Below are 17873 nucleotides of genomic sequence, written 5' to 3'. Positions count from 1 at the left end.
TTTGGTGGTGACAGAAAATGTCTTACAGATCTGATGCGGATGGAGGCGGAGACTGGAGGCAGCAAGAGCTGCAGCATTTCATGAGGATGGAATAAAGAATATGGACTGGGAATAAAACGTTTTACATCATTAGACCATCAAAGATGAGAAAAATATTTATTTTACAAAGTACAACTTTGCACCAGATCAATAAAAACAAAAAAGCAATGGCTTTGATTTTGCACTTTGGAGATAAAATATGAAATACAGGTAAAACAAATGCATAAAATCTGATTTCACATTTAGTAGTTTTACCTGTGCATAATTGAAAAAATAATACTCTTACATCTGTAACTGTACAGCTGATCATTCAAAACATGTTTAACAATTAAAAGCTTGCATTATGAATCCTGCTACTGTACAGAAGATCCAGTGCTTGCTTACAATAAATGAAGTGACGCAGACGTAGCTGCCTTTTCGAATGACTGGTACAAATTATACTGAGTTTTACACTGAAAAAGTATCTACGTGTACAAATGACAGTTTGAGAGACAAGTGGCACTTCTCTGCTGGTTAATGCTCCATAAATTCTTAACTGACTATAGTAAAAATTAAATTACAGTCATCATAAGTTAATAAAATGTGTTTGTCCTGTATTGCTGTAATATTGTCTTTGTGGGATCACACATCTGACAGGATCCTGCACCACCACTTTCTGCAGTACACACCTTGCTGTTTGTTTGAGAGCCTCTGACATATATACAGGACCAGCAACACAAAGCAACAACTCCTCATTTACAATGAACAATATAACTATGAGGAAAAATTCTAAAATTACATTTGATCCTTCAAATTAGGACCATCAAAACAGTCTTCTGATGTCTTCAAGGTTCTTCTTGTAACTGTATTTCTGGTCTTACATAATATACGGCTGTTCCCTACATTTAAATATACAAGACTCTCTTTTAAACATGTGCTTGGGTCAGTCAACTACTTTGATGAAGTCGATGCATGTGCCGCTCTGTGTTCTCGAGGAGCTTTTGCCTCTGCTGGAGCTCTGTCCCATTTGGGAGGAGTGAGGAAATCTGGCAGCCATGGCCTGACCAATGGTGAGCTAAAGTAGCAGAAAGGAAAAAGGACTTTTTAATATAAGATATCAGGCCATAACCCTTCAACTTACTGAATGGGACCCTCACTGTCCTATACCTTTGTAACAGGATGATGCCGTTCCACCGTGACAGAAGCAGAGGGTGGAGCCACGCCCATCACGTGAAGGTTGCTGTGTGCCCCCTTGCCAACGTCAGCGTGTGAAGTGATACGAGCTGTCACTGTCCTTGAAGGTTTCTGCTGGCTGGCTGCAATGACACGCCCACTCCCCTGCAACAATTTACATGTACTGTACTGTGTCACAAATAAACATGATGAATGTACAACAGAGAACTTATTTTAACTTTGAGATATTCAGTGTTGAGTAAATTGTTTTAGAAGAACCAGTTTGAGAGCTTTTTACACTAAGAGTTATCATTCTAAGTCAGTGGTTCTAAACCCAATTCTCAAGTACCAGCGCCGCCCTCAAATACATTTTCCATCTGTCCCTGCTCTGCCACATGCTGATGAGCACATTCAGGCGTGCAGCCATTCAAGTACCAACAAACACCTGAATGAGCTCATCAGCATGTGGGAGAGCAGGGAGTGATGGGAAATACAAAGCACAGGTGTCAACCTGATTCTAGAAAGGTTACAGAGGGTGCAGGTTTCTTTGTAACCACCAACTCCACCAGGTGTTTCCATTGATGAACTCATCCCGTCTGCTGTTAATCAGTGAAATCACTTGGTGGAGTTGGTGTTTACAAAGAAACCTGCACCCTCTTGACCCTTTCTGGAGTCTGGTTGACACCTATTTCATAGCCACTCTGCCACACAACCTGTCTGTTGGTGCTTATGGTGCCAACTAGGGGATATTCTATAAAACACCAAGGGCCCCATCACACATAGTGCGAATATGTACAACTCCAGAGTGACTCACGGTGAAACAGCTCATATGATCGAACCACGGAAACATCGCGTTGGTGGGCAGGCATGCACGATCCCAGTGCGACGGTTCGTGCACGCGGGGAACACACTGCCAGCAGCTGCACGATGTGGTTACACATCGTGCAGCTACTGTGACGAAAAAATAAATAAAAATAGAAAAATACATACATGCTGCGATGGGTTTGTGCACGCTGGGAACACAGCAGCTTTTCAGCAGCAGCTGCGTGATGTGGCTGAAAATAAAAAAATGAAAATTACATGCCACACACGGGACTCGAACCTACGCCGTCCAAAAGCTTTGATTGCCAGTCAGAAACTTAGTTCATCTGTTTTTTCACAGAAGAAAAATGCAGACATTGCTATTTTTTGAACAGATTATATATTTCTTTTTTTGTAAAGTAATAAATTTGATCATTTTTCTTCATCTTTCATTGGAAAAGAATGTGCAGCATTCTCAATGCATTGTGTGTTTGGAAAAAAAAGCTGTTGTAAGGAGTTTGAGCTTTACTCACTTTTTTTAAAACACACTGCTATTATGTTGAACACAACTGTATGCCTGTCACTATGAACATAAGCTAGTGTCTCAACAAGATTGCCACTTTACCACATACAGATATACTTCTGATGTCCGACTCCTGGAAGTCATTGTAATGTCTCACTCAGCTTCTCAAATACTGCAATCAGGGCATATATGATTCCATAAAGATCCCAGCATCAGTCAACGTCAGTAAAACTTTTCGACAAGGTCCCCAAGTCACTGGACTCCACAAGCCTACTGTACACGCCCCGTCTATGCAAATTCTGAACAGAGTAGGAGCCAGAACTTAGCCCTGTTGAGTATCAGAAGTCAGAGATTCTGCACAGCACTCCCACTACTTGTGTAGTGTAGGCCAAAGCAAGCATTCTGTGGCTTTCAGCGGTGTCAAACATGACATTCTGATGCCTATAGATACTGACATAAAGGTGCGTTTACACATAACCAAGACGCATTACGATGTCATTTTTCTGTCATTCGTGACACATTCCTGACATTCTTAATGTGACTTAACACATCTGAATAGGTTTATTAATAGTGCGAGTTGGTGCGTGATATTCTTGATATTCGTGGAGCATGTTTTGCCTGTCAAAAAATCTTCCACGAATGTCACCACACCACCCTCATTTGTCTCACGTCGTGGAGGTCACAACTGAGCATATTGATCCGTCTTGATGAGTAGTGATCCTTATAGAACGTGACAACGTTTTGACACGACCTTGTAACCGCGGCGTCACATTTCACTGCGCGCCACGACAAATCAGTTTTCTGTCACGTGCGCACAATTAAACTTGGCTCCAAATGTCATTCCACAGTTCCTGCTGAAGCTCCTCAGGATGCTCCTGCAGGTGTTCCACCTGCTGTTGTAACCGATGAGCGGGAGAACGAGTCTGAGCAACCAGAAGAGCGAGAGGAGACTCACGTGCAGCCAGACATCTCTGCACCTCCTCCAGTCCGGCGGAGGAGAGAAGCGTGCGCACAATTAAACCTGCTGCACCGCATTCAGTTTGATTGCTGACACAAAGTCGGCTAAAAGTCTCATTTCAGTGCTCTTCAGCGCGCTCCTGCAGGTGTTCCACCTGCTGCATGTACCTGATGTTTGGGAAAATGCGTGAGATGAGCCGCATGAAGCCACACATCTGGCTCTGTCCTCCTCCGCCTCTCTGCACCACTCCATGGCACAGAGCCCAACTACGCATGCAGTCACAAAGTTCTTTCTGAAAAACTGGAGCGATCTGAATTCGGTGGATGAATATGGGTGTGTGTGTGGAGACAATTCACCTCGTTCACAACGTGACAGAACTTAACGATGCGCTGTTATGCGCAATAGCGCGCAACAATGCGGAACACTATTCTTGACCGTGCGTAATGGTTCCTGATAATTCTCCAGCAACACGTGCCATTAATCATAACGTGTGGTAACAGTTTGCAGCAGTTCCTGAGGACACCTGACGCCTCTGCCCTGAATAATCACATTCGTGATCAGCGGCCAAGAATGTGTACTTCGTGGCATTTGTGACTTGACGTCGTTATGTGTAACGCAAGCATAAGACAAACATCGTCCATCCCCTCCCTCCCAGAATATATTTCCTGCTGCAGTCTTTTCTCAAATGCTGTTATTCAACATGTGATGTAAGATATAACTGACTGAAACTCTTCCAGCAGTCTGTAGCCTGGATATTAGATGAGGTATGTATGCGTGACTGCTGTGAATCATCTTTGCTTTCATGTCTGTGTCCATATAGATTTACCAGGTGTGCCTACAATGGTGCATGCAAAAAATATTAGTGTTGATGTTGAGACAAATCGGCCAGGGGAACCTTTTTGTGCACACACAAAGCTGTACAGGATATATACGAATGTCAGGGTACGCACATTAATGAAAAGGTAAAGGCACCATACTACAATGTAAAATAAACTGCATAATATTTAATTCTTTGGCTGAACTCATATGAATACCAGATTATAATACTAATGTGAGATCAGCCAAAGAATCATCATGTAGCCCAACTCAAATTGTAACTTGCATGAATCACTGCTAATAAATCAAGGGCATGGATTGATGAAGCATGAATATTAATTATCTGGCCAGATTTAACTGGGCAGCACAGTCTCATTTGAGGGCGGGTCCTAAAGTGGTAAAATATTATGTAATTTCTGTACTTCCGGAGAAAAAAACAACAACATTTTCTCTGAGTTTTTGGGCAAATGACACACAAACAAAGTGAAAATGCAAAGAAAATGGTGCAGTGGGAAAGTGGACGTGTCGCAGTTTGTTTATGACCCAGAGCACAAATATGTCAAGGAGGAAAGATTTGCAGGCGAGAGAACATAGCTACTCTGGTTAGCTGTGTAGGCTACCAGTTACCGACACAACATCTCCCATTTGCCTCGTCTTCCCTTCTCCACTGGGAACCAAAGAAGAAAAAAAAAAAAAAAAAAAACACTTTTCGTGACTGCTTGGGTGATTGCAGTACACCATTTTCCCATGTGAAGTTATGTTGTGTATACAACCCCTGGCAAAAATTATGGAATCAGCAGCCTCAGAGGATGTTCATTCAGTTGTTTAATTTTGTAGAAAAAAAAGCAGATCACAGACATGACACAAAACTAAAGTCATTTCAAATGGCAACTTTCTGCCTTTAAGAAACACTAAAAGAAATCAGGAAACAAAATTGTGGCAGTCAGTAACGGGTACTTTTTTAGACCAAGCAGAGGAAAAAAAATATGGAATCACTCAATTCTGAGGGAAAAAATTATGGAATCGTGAAAAACAAAAGAACGCTCCAACACATCACTAGTATTTTGTTGCACCACTTCTGGCTTTTATAACAGCTTGCAGTCTCTGAGGCATGGACTTAATGAGTGACAAACAGTACTCTTCATCATCTGGCTCCAACTTTCTCTGATTGCTGTTGCCAGATCAGCTTTGCAGGTTGGAGCCTTGTCATGGACCATTTTCTTCAACTTCCAAAGATTTTCAATTGGATTAAGATCCGGACTATTGCAGGCCATGACATTGACCCTGTGTCTTTTTGCAAGGAATGTTTTCACAGTTTTTGCTCTATGGCAAGATGCATTATCATCTTGAAAAAATTATTTCATCATCCCCAAACATCCTTTCAATTGATGGATAAGAAAAGTGTCCAAAATATCAACGTAAACTTGTGCATTTATGATGATGTAATGACAGCCATCTCCCCAGGTGCCTTACCTGACATGCAGCCCCATATCATCAATGACTGTGGAAATTTACATGTTCTCTTCAGGCAGTCATCTTATAAATCTCACTGGAACGGCACCAAACAAAAGTTCCAGCATCATCACCTTGCCCAATGCAGATTCGAGATTCATCACTGAATATGACTTTCATCCAGTCATCCACAGTCCACGATTGCTTTTCCTTAGCCCATTGTAACCTTGTTTTCTTCTGTTTAGGTGTTAATGATGGCTTTCATTTAGCTTTTCTGTATGTAAATCCCATTTCCTTTAGGCGGTTTCTTACAGTTCGGTCACAGACGTTGACTCCAGGTTCCTCCCATTCGGTCCTCATTCGTTTTGTTGTGCATTTTCGATTTTTGAGACCTATTGCTTTAAGTGTTCTGTCTTGACGCTTTGATGTCTTTCCTGGTCTACCAGTAGTTGCCTTAACAACCTTCCCATGTTGTTTGTATTTGGTCCAGAGTTAGACACAGCTGACTGTGAACAACCAACATCTTTTGTAACATTGCGTGATGATTTACCCTCTTTTAAGAGATTGATAATCCTCTCCTTTGTTTCAATTGACATCTCTCGGTTGGAGCCATGATTCATGTCAGTCCCACTTGGTGCAAACAGCTCTCCAAGGGTGTGATCACTCCTTTTTAGATGCAGACTAATGAGTAGGTCTGATTTGATGCAGGTGTTAGTTTTGGGGATGAAAATTTACAGGGTGATTCATAATTTATTCCTCAGAACTGAGTGATTCCATATTTTTTTCCCGTTACTGACTGCCACAATTTTTTTCCTGATTCTTATAGTGTTTCTTAAAGCCAGAAAGTTGCCATTTGAAATGACTTTAGTTTTGTGTCATGTCTGTGATCTGCTTTTTTTCTACAAAATTAAACAACTGAATGAACATCCTCCGAGGCCAGTGATTCCATAATTATTGCCAGGGGTTGTATACTGCACAAGGGGAGCGGCTGTCTCCTTAAGTGGTCAATCCCACGATATCACGCAGGGTTCAAATGAGACTGCGGTGCCCTATTCATGTCTGGCATACAGATTTATTATTATAAGTTCTATGTTACATCCTTTAACTTGTACAGATATAAATTAGATTTCAAATGTCAAATACAAGTGGCTCCAAGTGCTTTATATTGCTGAAACGGCTGTGAGTTATCTGAGTCTTTCAGTATTCTGTCATATGAACATGCAATTTTTTGAATGTGCTATATATATTTTTTTTATTTCTGTCATTTGTGATGTGTGTGCATATATATATATATATATATATATATACTATAATATATATATTTTTTTTTTAACCAATGATCTCGCAACGCAAGATGATTGAGTATATAAAGAAAGAACGAATCACTTTCATGGAAAATATGCTTTTTGTTTTTAGCTTACCAGTTATCCAGCTTCAGCAGGAAATGGTATAGAGAAGGATTTTCTTTTAAAACAATTGAAAGTTCAGGGGGGAGTTTCCCAGAAGGCACATGAAAGATGCAAGCCTAGATCTGATCTGTTTTGTTGTATGAGAATCCTTCTCAACTCAACTCCACTGTGAAGCTGTGAGTGGTGAAGTAAAATACAAAACTTGCACTATGCACAGTTTCCCCAATCAGGGACAGACACAGAAGCCAATAACATCCTCAGGGTTGTCTTGTTATCTTGGTGACTTTCCTCACTAGTCACCTTCTTGTACAGTCACTCATTTTTTGGTACGAGTCGAGTTATTCAACAAATGTGGGAGAACTGTGGTAGAATATTCAGCTAATGAAGCTCATCTCTGAGATTGGCGCTAATTTTGAGAAGTTCAAAAATTAGTATGTTTAGTATGTTTCGTATTCAGTATGTAAGATGTTAGAGGCATGTTAGTAGTGAGTACGAGGCTGTTAGAAGCCCATTATCCGAGTATCTGGTGGCTACGAGGACAGGACAGGCTATTTTGGGCAGGCTATCGTGACAATCCCACCCGCTTTGTGCGCTGGATGCTGTGTATAGAAAATAATTATTTTGTAGTGGATTCATCATTTTCTCTCAGAAAACACCTGTTGAAAACACCTCTAATTGCTTCTGGAATCACAGAGGACTGTTTCAGCTGGAACTTTTTTCCTCTCTTCCTGCTCTTCATGAGGTGGAGAATGCATTTGGAGCTGTCTAAAAAGGTCATTATTTGTCATGTTTATATTGTAAAGCTTGGTAAAACAATTGCATGTTCATCCCTTCTTGTGTTCAGCTGTAAAAGTATGTTTATGATAGATTTAACATCTCGTTTTAATCGTTCAGAAGAGCTGTGCTGTGATGCAGTGTGCTGATGCAATTACACTCAAATGCAGTTTTGTTGAATTGTCTGCGTAATGTTAACATTATTAATGCGTGATGGAGATTTTGAACATTTCGAAATTTTCTTTGCGCACTTGCACGAAGCGACGCACAGTTTAGAACGGTTTACAATGCATTTGAGATGAGTTTACTCTTGTGCACGGCAGAGTGCATGCAAGTGCGCGGATCAAAGTTGTGCAAGTGTCAGGGGGCCTTAACAAACTAATTCCTGTTAAGAATAATCATTTCAAAGACCTTTCCCGGCACAGAGAGCAATGTAACACCATGTAGGTATTAAAATCCAGGCAATGCCCTTTTCCTTTCCAGAGAGGATCAAGAAGTCTTTTCTTCCAGTCACCTGGAATGATGGCCCATCTCTGAAATGTAAACAAAGATCCCCTCCCACACACACACACACACACACACCACAAGGAGGACAGCGTATAGTCCCAAATAGAGTTTGTCTTTCCCAGGAACACAAAACAATCACTATCACATGCAGTTCAATGTAAAAATACTTAGAATTTGTCACTGTCTCACCATATTCTCTACTTCACTTGGGGGCCGCGGTTCTGCGGGGTTCCCTGGGCTAAACCGGTGAGACATAGGATATGGCTGGGGTGGATACAGCAGTGCAGATTCAGGCTCATCATGGGGAGGTACTGGGTCTGAAGACAGGAAGAACACAACTGGAATGAGATCTGCACAAATTACATTCAGCATTTGAAACTGTGATAGGTTTGATAAGCAGAGACAATGATGCCCTGTTGTGGTGCGCTCATGACAACCTGTTTCTCAATGTGGACAAAACACAGCTGAGATTGTTTGGAGCACAAAGTTTCTGGGCGTTCACATCACAGACGATCTCACATGGACTCAGCACAGCATATAGATCACAAAGAAAGCCAAACAACGCCTCTACTTTCTGAGGAAGCTACAGAAAGCCACCCTCCCCTCTCCTATCCTGATGACCTTCTAACAGAGGGACTATCCTCAGGAGTTCCATCACAGTGTGGTTTGGCAACTGCACTTCTGTAGAATGAAAGGCCCGGCAGCGGACTGTGAGGATGGCTGAAAAGATCACAGAGGCCTCTCCTCCCTCCCTCTTTGACATCTACAACACCCACTGTCTGCACAAAGCTACTAGCACTGTTCAAGGATACAACACATCTTTTTCCATGCACTATTCTCCTACTGCCATCACGTACAAGTCGTAAGTCCCTTCAGCTCCTCCCTTATTTTCACTCGGCGTCGCCACAGTGGATCCGAGGTGGATCTGCATTTTAAATTTCATTGACGGATGCCCTTCCTGATGCAACTCCACATACATGGAGAAATGTGGCTAAGGTGAGGTTTGAACCAGGAACCATTTGCACTGTAAGCAAGCGCACTAACCTCAGGTAGAAGGTACTGCAGTATAACTGCCCGCACCTCCAGAATGAGGAAGAGCTTCTTCCCTCAAGTAGTCAGACTACTGAACAATAAAACATGATGCAAATTTTTCACACTGAACCTGAAATGCGCTACTACAAATTTCTTCTGCAGGCCTCCTGTCCTGTACACCAGCATGGACTCCCAAAAAGTTCCTGTGTATTGTATTGTCAAGTGTGTTGGTAGCATGGCCCAAGCAGAAGGTCACCCCTTTGAGTCTGGTCTGCTTGAGGTTTCTTCCATAAATCATCAGAGGGAGTTTTTCCTTACAACTGTCACCTGTGTGCTTGCTGTAGGGTGTTGGTAAAGTTACATCTTACTTGTGTGAAGCACCTTGAGGCAGCTTTGTTGTGATTTGGCGCTATATAAATGAAATGAAATAAATAAAAATACAACTCAGTGTAAATTTAACTTATAATAATCAGTGCTGTTACAAGTCTACTTATGCCCTGTCTTTTGTTGCCCGCGGTTATCTGTTGTCTTCCATAATGCTCTACTTTAAGTAGTGACTGCATTGTATCCATCTATAATATTATATATATATATATATATCTATATATATATATATATTATATATATATATATATATATATATATATATATATATATATATATATAATATATGTATTGTCTCTTTGTCTTTTTATACACTTTAAATGTACACTATGGTGAAACATTATTTGTCTCAGTATATACTGTGTATATGGTTGAAATGACAATTAAAAACCCACTTGACTTGACTAGAATAAATTGTCATTTTCTTGCACTCTAGTGTTGTCATTTCAGGCTGCTTTCTCATTTGTTCAGGGTCGCCACAGCAGATACAGCCAGATCCACATTGGTATTTGGCCACACGTTTTACGGCAAATTCCCTTCCTGATGCAATGCAGTACAGAAGCGGCTGCCAATTTAAGTACTTAGAGCCTGTGATGAAGGCAACACTACAAATTTTTTTCTGTATATTGTGTACCCCAAAATATTTCTAAATACAACCCCAAATCCAATGAAGTTGGGACGTTGTGTAAAATGTAAATAAAAACAGATACGATTTGCAAATCCTCTTCAACCTATATTCAGTTGAATACTCCACAAAGACAAGATATTTAATGTTCAAACTGATAAACTTTATTGTTTTGTGCAAATATTTGCTCATTTTGAAATGGATGCCTGCAACACATTTAAAAAAAGCTGGGACACTGGTATGTTTACCACTGTGTTACATCACCTTTCCTTCTAACAACACTCAATAAGCATTTGTGAACTGAGGACACTAATTGTTGAAGCTTTGTAGGTGGAATTCCTTCCCACTCTTGCTTTAAGTACGACTTCAGTTGTTCAAGAGTCCGGGGTCTCCGTTGTCGTATTTTGTGCTTCATAATGCACCGCACATTTTCAATGGAGACAGGTCTGGACTACAGGCAGGCAGTCTAGTACCTGCACTCTTTTACCTACAAGCCATGCTGTTGTAACATGTGCAGAATGTGGCTTGGCGTTGTCTTGCTGAAATAAGCAGGGATGTCCCTGAAAAACACGTTACTTGGATGGCAGCATGTGTTGCTCCAAAGCCTGGATGTACCTTTCAGCATTGATGGTGCCATCACAGATGTGTAAGTTGACCATGCCATGGGCACTAACACATCCCCATACCATCACAGATGCTGGCTTTTGAACTTTGCGCTGGTAACAATCAGGATGGTCTGTTTCCTCTTTTGTCCGGCGGACACAACGTCCATGATTTCCAAAAACAATTTGAAACGTGGACTCATCAGACCACAGCACAGTTTTCCACTTTGTGTCTGTCCATTCTAAATGAGCTCAGGCTCATGTACAGCTTTCGCTTTGCATGGTAGAGTTTTAACTTGCACTTGTAGATGTAGCGACGAACTGTGTTAACTGACAATGGTTTTCTGAAGTGTTCCCGAGCCCACACTGTAAGATCCTTTACACAATGATCTTGGATTTTAATACAGTGTCGCCTGAGGGATCAAAGGTCACGAGCATTCAATGTTGGTTTTCGGCCTTCCTGCTTACGTGTAGAAAGTTCTCCAGATTCTCTGAATCTTCTGATTATATTATGGACTGTAGATGATGGAATCCCTACATTCCTTGCAATTGAACGTTGAGAAACATTGTTCTTAAACTGTTGGACTATTGTTCAACATCATCATCATCAATTTTATTTATATAGCGCCAAATCACAACAAACAGTTGCCCCAAGGCGCTTTATATTGTAAGGCAAGGCCATACAATAATTACGTTAAAAACCCAACGGTCAAAACGACCCCCTGTGAGCAGCGACAGTGGGAAGGAAAAACTCCCCTTTTAACAGGAAGAAACCTCCAGCAGAACCAGGCTCAGGGAGGGGCAGTCTTCTGCTGGGACTGGTTGGGGCTGAGGGAGAGAACCAAGAAAAAGACATGCTGTGGAGGGGAGCAGAGATCAATCACTAATGATTAAATGCAGAGGGTGCATACAGAGCAAAAAGAGAAAGAACACTCAGTGCATCATGGGAACCCCCAGCAGTCTAAGTCTATAGCAGCATAACTAAGGGATGGTTCAGGGTCACCTGATCCAGCCCTAACTATAAGCTTTAGCAAAAAGGAAAGTTTTAAGCCTAATCTTAAAAGTAGAGAGGTGGTCGGTCTCCCTGATCCGAACTGGGAGCTGGTTCCACAGGAGAGGAGCCTGATAAGCTGAAGGCTCTGCCTCCCATTTACTCTTACAAACCCTAGGAACTACAAGTAAGCCTGCAGTCTGAGAGCGAAGCGCTCTATTAGGGTGATATGGTACTATGAGGTCCCTAAGATAAGATGGGACCGGATTATTCAAAACCTTATAAGTCAAGAAGAATAATTTAAATTCTATTCTAGAATTAACAGGAAGCCAATGAAGAGAGGCCAATATGGGTGAGATATGCTCTCTCTTCTAGTCCCCGTTAGTACTCTAGCGCAGCATTTTGAATTAACTGAAGGCTTTTCAGGGAACTTTTAGGCAACCTGATAATAATGAATTACAATAGTCCAGCCTAGAGGAAATAAATGCATGAATTAGTTTTTCAGCATCACTCTGAGACAAGACCTTCTAATTTTAGAGATATTGCGTAAATGCAAAAAAGCAGTCCTACATATTTGTTTAATATGCGCTTTGAATGACATATCCTGATCAAAAATGACTCCAAGATTTCTCACATGATTCAAACCACCGCAGCGCAGTGCCTTTAATACCTATGGCATGCTCTAATCTCTGTAATAAAATTTTATGATCAACAGTATCAAAAGCAGCACTGAGGTCTAACAGAACAAGCACAGAGATGAGTCCACTGTCTGAGGCCATAAGAAGATCATTTGTAACCTTCACTAATGCTGTTTCTGTACTATGATGAATTCTAAAACCTGACTGAAACTCTTCAAATAGACCATCCTCTGCGATGATCAGTTAGCTGTTTTACAACTACCCTTTCAAGAATTTTTGAGAGAAAAGGAAGGTTGGAGATTGGCCTATAATTAGCTAAGATAGCTGGGTCACCCAATCATGACACTCACCTGTTTCCAATTAGGTGTTCTTTGAGCATTCATCAACTTTCCCAGTCTTTTGTTGCCCCGTCCCACCTTTTTTGAAATGTGTTGCAGGCATCCATTTCAAAATGAGCAAACATTTGCATAAAACAACAAAGTCTGTCAGTTTGAACATTAAATATCTTGTTTTTGTGGTGTATTCAATTGAATATAGGTTTGAAGAGGATTTTCACATCATTGTATTCTGTTTCATTTACATTTACACAACATCCCAACTTCATTGGAATTGAGGTTGTAATACGGGTTCTGAAGTCATTCTGTTACACACCGTGTTGATCATGAACTGGTCCTTGTCGTAGTCGTCCCTCTGTGGTGTGGAACATGCTGAGAGCCTCCATGTTCAGAGCACACACTCCCCTCATGAAGGCTTTCTTCACGGATTCCTCATAGTGCTCTTGTTCAAGCTGCATCTGATGAATCTCAGCCTGGGCCTTCTGAATGGCCTCACAGTGCTGCAGGGACAATGTGACATTTACACAACTCTCACAATAAACTCCAGGAAACTGCAAAGTGATTTTCTTCTGTTTTGTTTTTAGGTAGCTTTATTGGTGTTTGGTGTCTTTGCAGGTGTATAGGACTGGGTGATTACACAAAGGCAGGTTCTAATCATTAAAGAACACCAAACCTTTTCAATACCAAATTTGATCTTAAACTTACAAGACTTTCTTTGTTCCTCAAGCAGCTCTGGTACAGTTACCTACCTCTGCCAGCTTGGCTTCATACTCTGCTGACAGGCGGGTGCAGACCTCTTCTGCCCTTGCACGACAGGCTTGCTCCACCTTGATCTTCCAGGGTTTCTGGATCAAAGCATGCCAGCCTAACCATACCTTCTTCTTCAGCTGGAAACTGTAGTGCTGCTGTGCCACCTGCATAGCATGAGCCTGTAGGGAAGTACAAGACCATGAAAATATTCAGAGGGAAATAATTACACCAATAATTTACTCTTCTGCAGCTGCAGTACACTTTGTGTCACAGGTTCCATAGATTTCGCTGCTTTTCACAAACAATAGAAACTGTCATCTTTCTAAATTGCTTAGAAAAGCTGTGTGGCTACAAGTTTGACTTTGTTTTAAGTGCACTGCCAATTCTCAGGTATGTAGATTTTGTAAGAAGAGCTGTAAAAACATGACATTGTTTATGGGTCAGAAACTCATGCAGTGCCAAGTGATTTACATAAAACCTTAAACTGCATCAACAGTAATTAGGTAGCATTAAAACTACTAAAAATCTGAAATTGTATGCCACAGCAGCACATCACATGAATATGAAACAGAACACAAAGGTCTGGCCAGCTTTTGTCATCTAGAAATTAAACAGCTGAACAGAGTGGAGAATGAGATGGGAAGGAAGTAAACATGCTATATGAACACTGAAAAACAAACGGGGATGGACCCCTGTGTGCCAGACAGAGTGGGCTTTTTGATCTTGTCCATAACTTTACAGTCCCACACAAAGTTTTTCCAAGTACATAATTCAAAATATCTTTAGGAATACACACAAAAGAACCAAACTTGTAACTTCTTTTAAAATAAAATAAAAAAATGATCAATGCTTTATTGCAAAACCAACAGGCTGACAGAAGGCAATCCCCATACCTTGAAATCTCATTTCAACAGTTTGTAATGTTATCGAGCAGGTTCATGAAGGGAAGATGAAAGTCAATCAGAGAAGTCCACGACACTTGGTGCAGAGTGTGGATGAGTTACCTCATCCTTGTTCCAGTTTATGTCTAGTTTATGACAGTACTGTAAGCAAGTGTTATCGGAGTCAAATTCCTTGAATGTGTTAACACAGCTGGCCAATAAAGCTGAATCTGTTTGTGATATTCTGGCATTGAGGATACAATCAATGAGGCAAATGACATATTTTAAGACGTGCAACAATACAGGGTTGTTGTCAATGTATTAGCTGTTTAAAAATTCTCCTCACATTTTCTACTGGAGATCCGTCAAGACTGCAAGCAGGCCAGTACTTGCTTCTGCAGCCATGCCTTTGTCATGTGTGCGGAATGTGGTTTTGCATTGTCTTCTTGAAAAATGCATGGATGTCCCTGGAAAAGATTTCATCTTGAAGGCAACATATGAAGAGTTCAGATGCAAAACCCAGTAAGTACTTTTAATGGAGAAAAATGCAGTTGAAAATGGAGATTTAAAGGAAACCATATGCGGAAATGCACAGACTTTCATCAATAAAATGAAAACAATTTGTTCAAATTCTTTCATATTTCATATTTTGCACACTGATGGTCCCCTTTACAGCCAAGTACGTTGGCCTCAACTAAAAATTTATGGTTTGGGAGATACTGGGTTTTGCATGTGAACCCTTCATATGCTGCTGTAAAATTTCCATGTTCTTGTTGTACAATGTTCTGCATTAATGCTGCCATCACAGAAGTGTAAATTACCTTTGCCAGCGACACTGATACAACTCCATACCACGACAGACCCTTGCTTTTAGACTTGAGCTGACAAACTAGATGGTCCTTTTTGTCTTTGGTACAGAGCACACGGCATTCATTTCTTCCAAAAATAAAAAACCTAGAATCTAGATTTGTCTGACCAAAATTCACATTTCCATTGGGTGATGGTCCAATCCAGATGCCCCAGAGCAAAGAGAAATCAATGCAGCTTGTGGACTAGCTTTACATAAGGCTTCTTTTTCCCCAGTAAAGTTTTAAGTGTCATTTGTCAATGTAACTTTGTAGTGCTTGACGAAGGTTTCCCAAAGTTGGCCATGTGTTTGTATCAGCTATTAATGAATGATGGTTCATGACTTAGTGCTGTCTAAGGGATCAGAGATCACACATGTTCAGCTTAAGCCTGCGCCCTTGCTGTTTACCATGCAGTCAGAAAGTATTCACAGCACTTTACTTTTTCCACATTTTATTCCAAAATTAATTCAATTATTTTTTTCCTCAAAACTCTACACAAAATACCCCATAATGACTATGCGAAAAAAGTTTGATAATTTTGTAGATTTTAATACATTTAATAAAAAAAAACAAAAAACAAAACAAAAAACAAACAAACAAAACAAAAAACAACAACAACAAAAAAACCAAAACAAAACGAAGAAATCACATGTACATAAGTATTCACACCCTTTGCCATGAAGATAAAAATTGAGCTCAAGTGCATCCTATTTCCTCCAGGCATTTGGTCTGGACTTCATTTATAAATCCAGGTTTACCTTCTTGACTGTTGGGGGTCATAAATATAATTCGTTTGAGCATCTGACTCTCCGCTCTGCTCATGATGCTACATATTGTCAGGGTCAGAAGTATGGTAATCAGTCATGTTATTTTGTCACTGTTTATAGGCCTCCTGGCCGATATTCTGAATTCTTAGATGAATTTCGTGCGTTCATCTCTAGTCTGTCAGCTAGTGCAGACAACATTTTTATTATTGGTGACTTTAACATTCATATAAATAAGCCCTCTGATCCCCTTTGCAAGTCATTTATGGAACTTGTGGATGCGTTGGGATTCCAGCAATGCATTCAGGATTCAACGCACATTAGTGGAAATACCCTTGATTTTGTTCTCACACGTGGCCTTGCTGTGACAAACATTGACATTTTGCCTCTTGCCTCGGTGGTCTCTGACCACTCATTTATTAGGTGTGCATTTATGTTGCTGCATTTAGTGGACCGAAAGCCTTGTCTATCTCTGCGGCGACGCATTAATCCCTCAACTATGACTGAACTCGAAGCCAGACTGCCTGAAATTTTGGCTTCAGGGTTGGAGAATATTCAATCAGTGGATAGTCTTGCGGATGGCTTGAATTCAGCGCTCAAGGCTACACTGGATAAGGTTGCGCCTCCTCTTTTAAGGCCACGCCTTTCCAAGGCACAGTCGCCTTGGTTCAATGGTTACTTGCGTGACCTTAGGCAGAAGGCTTGAGGTTTGGAACGGAAATGGTGTAGTTCTAAATTAGAGGTGTTCCACCTTGCATGGCGTGATGCTGTCTTAGATTATAAGTAGGCACTACTGGCTACAAAGCGTGCCTATTATTCTGATTTGATCAATAAAAACAAACATAACTTAAAGTTTTTGTTTGAAACTGTAGCATTTCTCATTCATGGACAGCCACCTGTTATTCACTCTCCCTTTTCAGCACAGGACTTCTTGGACTATTTCGAGAAGAAAATTGAGGATATTAGGTTGAGCATATCTCAGCAGGCTTTGGTCCAACCACTGCATAATGCTATGGAGATGGATGCGCCCACTGAGGTGTTACCCAGATTTAGAGATTTTGATGGTATCTCGCTAGGCGCACTGAAGAAGCTCATGATGTAAAAGCACAACCTGTTTACTTGATCCTATACCAACAAAACTGTTTAAGGACCTGTGGCCCATTCTTGGACCAACTGTGCTGGAAATTGTAAATCTCTCATTAACTTCTGGATCTGTTCCTAAATGTTTCAAGTCTGCAGTGATTAAACCATTACTTAAGAAATCCAATCTCGGCCCTAGTGTATTGAAGAATTATAGACCGATATCAAATCTATCATTTTGTTCTAAAATCCTGGAAAAAGTGGTTTCGCGACAGCTTGTGGACTACCTCACTGAGAATAATCTTGAGCCACTGCAGTCTGCTTTTAGAAAATATCACTCCACAGAGACAGCACTTACTCAAGTAGTGAATGAACTTTTGCGAGCAATGGACTCAGATACCACTACAGTCTTGGTGCTGCGTTTGATACTATGGATCATCATATTTTACTCAATAGGCTGGAGAATCACTTTGGGATTACTGGAACTGCTCTTGCATGGTTGACGTCATACC

The 17873-nt window shown here is 40.8% G+C and overlaps 2 protein-coding genes across 3 annotated transcripts in view; one reads left to right on the top strand and one right to left on the bottom strand.

The window, feature by feature from the left end:
• Positions 1 to 175, top strand: part of ankdd1b (ankyrin repeat and death domain containing 1B) — a 44558-nt gene extending 44383 nt beyond the window's left edge. Inside the window, exon 15 of the mRNA XM_034170116.1 lies at positions 29 to 175. Coding sequence (XP_034026007.1) covers positions 29 to 84 — 56 coding nt within the window. The 3' untranslated portion in view covers positions 85 to 175. The remainder of the gene's footprint in view (positions 1 to 28) is intronic.
• A 31-nt stretch (positions 176 to 206) lies between these two features.
• Positions 207 to 17873, bottom strand: part of poc5 (POC5 centriolar protein homolog (Chlamydomonas)) — an 87926-nt gene continuing 70259 nt past the window's right edge. For both annotated transcript variants that reach the window (XM_034170117.1, XM_034170118.1), the window contains exons 8-12: positions 13788 to 13967; positions 13355 to 13538; positions 8621 to 8748; positions 1186 to 1356; positions 207 to 1093 (exon numbers count right to left, since the gene is read on the bottom strand). In XM_034170117.1, coding sequence (XP_034026008.1) covers positions 962 to 1093; positions 1186 to 1356; positions 8621 to 8748; positions 13355 to 13538; positions 13788 to 13967 — 795 coding nt within the window. In that variant the 3' untranslated portion in view covers positions 207 to 961. The remainder of the gene's footprint in view (positions 1094 to 1185; positions 1357 to 8620; positions 8749 to 13354; positions 13539 to 13787; positions 13968 to 17873) is intronic.

This window comes from Thalassophryne amazonica, chromosome 5, assembly GCF_902500255.1.
Source record: "Thalassophryne amazonica chromosome 5, fThaAma1.1, whole genome shotgun sequence".
Classification (NCBI taxonomy): Eukaryota; Metazoa; Chordata; class Actinopteri; order Batrachoidiformes; family Batrachoididae; genus Thalassophryne; species Thalassophryne amazonica.
This window is presented reverse-complemented; position numbering and strand designations above follow the sequence as displayed.